This window comes from Anguilla rostrata, chromosome 1, assembly GCF_018555375.3.
Source record: "Anguilla rostrata isolate EN2019 chromosome 1, ASM1855537v3, whole genome shotgun sequence".
In the NCBI taxonomy this organism is placed as follows: Eukaryota; Metazoa; Chordata; class Actinopteri; order Anguilliformes; family Anguillidae; genus Anguilla; species Anguilla rostrata.
Window position 1 is genome coordinate 2,139,936 of NC_057933.1, and position 5,065 is coordinate 2,145,000.

The window sequence follows — 5,065 nt, forward strand, 5'->3', positions numbered from 1 at the left end:
GGTGATAACCAGTCTGGAATTTACCAAATTGGATACTCAGTAAATATTTACAAACATCCATGTGTTTCATGTTATATTTATTTATTTATTGAATATGTAGGTATACATTTAAACAATAACTGAGCGAGCTATGATGTAGAGAAATCAGATGTAGAGAAATTATATATATTTTTTTACAGATTAATTCAACTAACAGTTGGAGATATGTTTAGGCTGTTACATTGGTGTCAGATTTAACTTTTAAAAAGTGACATCCATGCTGGCAAATACTTAAATTCTACCTCAAGCAGACTGAAACTCAAACGAGGCTGTGTTTTCTTTGTGGAGTCTGTAAATTGCGAACCCTAAAAATTGATAAAAGTCCAGTAGCTTGTTGATTAAATCTCTGACCAGGACTAACTATCAACCAGCCAGTGTAGAACCACAGACTATTTCATAGCAGATTCCCCCAATATTTTAATGTTTATTTAAGGTGCAACACATTCTCTACATATCCACCAGATTTTCACTGATTTCTCGTAAACACAAGTTGTCCATTTATATCCATTCAGTTTGACTGCCTGTGGGCTTTAGAGAAGGCAGATAAAACCTGACACTAATTACTCCTCCAGATTCCCTCAGGTTGTATCCAAAGATGAGACAGAAGTGAAGTTAAGAATGCGGAAACAGTTCTGTTTGGCTCATGGACGAATCCCATCAAACCAAGTACACAACAGGCTTGACAGTGACGTGCACTTTTACAAAAATGTGGAAAAATATGGCTTGTCTGTGGCAATTTTCTATTGTACGTGTGGTCTAAAACCTTATATTCAAACCATTACATGTTTTATACTAACAGTTATAATGTATTACATAAAATAATAAATAGTATTAAAATATCCTTCAGCTTCTTTCATAACCAAAAACGACAGAACAAAAAGATGAAAGAACAATGAGTCAAACTGTGCAGGCAAACCCAATTAGCAAGAAACACAACAAATATGCTTTTTGAAACATTGCTTTTATATATAAAAAGAACAGACATTTGTATTACTTTAGAAACCACAGATGAACATTACAAACATGATGAATCTTTAAATAACTGCTAAATAAAAACATTTTTCAAAAACTGTCAGTTTAGTGCAGCTGTTTTTATTTTATTTTAAATAAAACAGCTTACTTTAAAAGCCCATTGCATATAATGCACAGGTCTGAAATCAGACTAATATCTTTGTTTGAAAAAAAAAAAAAAAAAACATTTTTTTTGACTATACAAAGAAGTATCTATCCATTTATGAAATATTAACAGTTTATTAAAAAAATACTGAGGTGCTGTACATTAGGCTAAAGGGCTGAACTCTGATGCTTGGCCGTGTTGCTCATTAAAGGTCCTGTGTAAGGAAATGATGCAGAAACTCTTGGGCTTTCCTCTTCTCCGCCAGGTCCTGCTTCGTCGGTGACCTCAGCAGCAAGCCAGCAAAGATGGTTGCTATGGGAACAGGGGACAATTTAAACAAGGTTATTATAAATAAGACATATATATATATACCCAACTGCCTTCTGCTGTTACATTCAGCATTGGGAGTAACTGCCCTCACTGTTTCACCCTGGCTCCACCTACTAAACATTTTTGAAAAAATGCTCCTCGGGTGGGTGGAGTAGGTGTGTCCATCTCATTTGCATAAAGTGTTCTATATGCAAATGAATTTTCATGTAGCAAATTCAGCGGAGTACAGTGGAGCTCGGCCAGGCTCATGAATCCTGGATCACACTGTCAAACTGGGTGCTACGGATCAAATACGAATCAAGATTCAGCCATTACATGGCCTATTTCTCACCTCAAATGTTTTCAGAAACATATTATAGTGGACTATTTAGGTTGAATATGAGAAAGTTTATGATCAGGTCACCATGTTCCTTGGCCTGAAACCAATCAAGCCAATCGGGTGCCAGGCAGTGTTCGATCATATTAAAAAGTACACAGACAAATTTGTGGGTGGCAACAATTTTCCTCGTTGATGTCTTGATTGACATCTACATGATGTACTAGTACCACCAAAGTGGTACCCTCGTTGTCACAACTGGGGCGGGGCCAGAGTGGATAAGAGTTCGAGGGCAGCACCCATACATTTTCTACCAGTTTTTTTCTGATAAAATGACATTATTTCAGAAATGTTAATATATGGGCATGGATTAAAATGTTTCATGGCAAAGTAGGCATACAAACACTTTTACAGCTTAAAAAAAAGTAAAAAATCTAGGGTGATCTCGTGTGTAATTACCCTAAAAGGAGAAACCGGCAGGTGGAAAATGTAATGCGCTACGGCCACCTTTTAATTAAAACACCGTCATTTGTCTATCAAATTTTAAGCACCGCCCACGCTGACCCAGCGACCACCCATCTGATGTCTGTCAGTCAGGTTCCGAGGTGCCGTATGTCGCTGGACGCAGGAAGCAGACAGGAGCTCGGCGGGACTTCCATGTCGAGGCCAGCAACCTCCTCCATTTTGCTTTTGGGCTCATGCAGAATTACAGAGACCTTCGCCTGCCGCGGGGGGTCAAAGGTCAGTAGAGTGGGGGGTGGGGGGGTGGGGGGGCACTGAACTCCTCTGGCGCCTGAATGAAGTCCCGTCTGCTAACGGCTCATTAGCTGCCCCACCCGCCGCCGTCCTGTTAGCGGCAGCTTTTCATTATTAAAACGCGAACCCCCCCCGGGGAATAAAGTGTTCTGGGGAGTTAGCATCGTCAGCGTGGTTTTCACAGCTCAGCGAATGAGGCCATGCTAATATTCTCCGCCAGCAGTCTCTTCCCTGCTTAGCGCTAAAGAGACTTAAAGACACCGGCACACGTTCCTCGTAAAAACCCACGAGCCTTCACTGCCCCCTTGTACATCGAGCGATCAGGCGAAGATAGCGGTGGACGTGAACTCCCGAAGATAGATTTTATGAGACCGCAGAGTAAATACACATGAATAAAATCCACATAAAAAATTAATTAGCAGCGGGGGGTGGAGTTTCTGCAAAAGTTTATGAATATACCATAATTCTGTGGTTACAGTATAATCCAAGGTCAATATTTGTAGAGCGGTTTCTGTTATTGTGAATTCCGCAGTCACCTGCACTTTGTCCACAGTGAGTATTTTTTTTTCCTGCAGGATTTACACCACAGACTGCAGGAAAAATATGGACCAAGTGACTGACTTCACCCATTGACTCTCCATGGGGGTGCTGAAATGTGTTCTGAAGCCGCGGAAGTGCAGTTTTCGTCCCACCGTATTGTGCAAATTGGAGCCAGAGTCTGTGCAGAAGGGAAAGGGGGGGGGGGGGGCCTTATATGGGCGTGTGAACCCTTAAAAATCCAGGTCGGGTTAGGGTTGTCCACTAAGCATGTGCGATACAGTGACTCGGCAGTGACGCAGACCATCCCTGATTCGTCCAACTAAATATGAAGCTGTAGGCTGGTTTACAGCAGTGTGCCCCTTATCAGACCCCAAAAGGGAAACAGACTGTTCACTGTGTTAACAGGGAGTCAGCTGAGTGAGATAAAGAGACAGTGCTCACTTGCGAAACACCCCAATGGATCAGCAATATGTGAACCTTAGTTTTTTGGCTGCTTCATTCAAATGCACTTCCACATTAAAGGCCCACTGAGTAATGTTGGTTGCAAATCACAATAAAACAAAGTACCTCGGAGGATCATGGTACTTGTAGTTTATAATGTGAGTTATAAGTTCATTTCATATGGTGATAAGCAATGCAAGGACTACAGAACATGCAGATGTCAAAAACAAAGAAGAAGAATGAAATGCATAAGACAGATGAACAAGGAAGAAGTGTCAGTCCGAAACTTATTTTAAACACTTATTTTTCCTTTCACGGGGATCTTTATCGTTGTTTTTATTGGGAGAACAATTCATAATTCTACACTATAGCACCATTATCTTCCTCTTTTCGCTCGCTGCAAGCCATTAGCATTTTATTAGCAGCCCGAGATTACCGAGTGGGCCTTTTAACAGGCCGCTGTGCGGAAGTGACATCACGGCTGAGCCAGAGCAGTGTGGCGAGGTACAGCACAGTGTGGCGAGGTACAGCACACTGCTGGTCCAGCGTACAGCCCCTTGCAGTTACAGCACAGTTGGCCGACTCCCGAAGCAGTGAGAGACGAGTACTGACTCAGTGTCTCCGCAGGTACTGTAGCAGGTGTTTGGCGAGGTTTCTCACAGGTGGCGAAGCTCAGCGCAGGAGCGCAGATAGCCACAACGTATGGCGAGGTACAGGCAATGTGGGGAGGACGAGGAGCAGTGTGTGCAGGTACCTACATAGTGGTGCAGAGGACAGAACAACCAAAACAGTTAACAGCACAGTGATGTGCTAGGTACAGCAGCGATGGGCAGTACAGTAGAGAGTGTGGCGAGGTACAGCAACACCAACGGTTCCGTCGCACAAGTACAACATGTGTGGGAGCAGGACAGCACACGGTTGGTTGAAGGTGACAGAGCAGATGTGTGCGAGTAGACAGCAGCAGGTGCGGTCGCGCTTTGCATTGGCGAGGTACAGAGCAGTGTGGCGAGGTACAGCACAGTGTGGCGAGGTACAGCACAGTGTGGCGAGGTACAGCACAGTGTGGCGAGGTACAGCACAGTGTGGCGAGGTACAGCACACCTGCCCCATAAAGCCGTTAAACACAGGCGTCATCAGCCAGCTCTGACCAACCTTTTTTTCCCCAGCATGCTCAGCGTCTCGGAACAGACTCCAGAGAGAGAAGTGAAAGAAGAACCGATGCACTCGACTCTAAGTGACTCCTCCCCCCTTTTCCTCCCAAACGCCAGGCTCCTCCTCTTTTCACCTGTCCCTCCTTACCTAGGATGTTGGCGTCCAGGTTATTCAGCGCGGAGTTCCTCAGAAGCTCGCGCAGGAACGCCGTCAGATAGCCAAAAACGTTTCTATGGCACTGAGGTAGCTGGGAGATGACCTGGGGGAGGAACCAAGAACAGGGGGAGACAAGTCAGCCCGTGCCCGTTTTTCTGATGGACCCTAATTATAGTGAGAATAGCAGAGGAAGAACAACACAAAAAACAGTTAAAAAC

At 43.8% G+C, this 5,065-nt stretch overlaps 1 protein-coding gene across 5 annotated transcripts in view; it reads right to left on the reverse strand.

Moving 5' to 3' along the window:
• Positions 1 to 981: 981 nt before the first annotated feature.
• Positions 982 to 5,065, reverse strand: part of inpp5b (inositol polyphosphate-5-phosphatase B) — a 38,168-nt gene continuing 34,084 nt past the window's right edge. For all 5 annotated transcript variants that reach the window (XM_064345378.1, XM_064345518.1, XM_064345443.1 and 2 more), the window contains 2 exons: positions 4,839 to 4,950; positions 982 to 1,468 (listed from right to left, as the gene is read on the reverse strand). In XM_064345378.1, the coding sequence (XP_064201448.1) occupies positions 1,362 to 1,468; positions 4,839 to 4,950 (219 nt within the window). In that variant the 3' untranslated portion in view covers positions 982 to 1,361. The remainder of the gene's footprint in view (positions 1,469 to 4,838; positions 4,951 to 5,065) is intronic.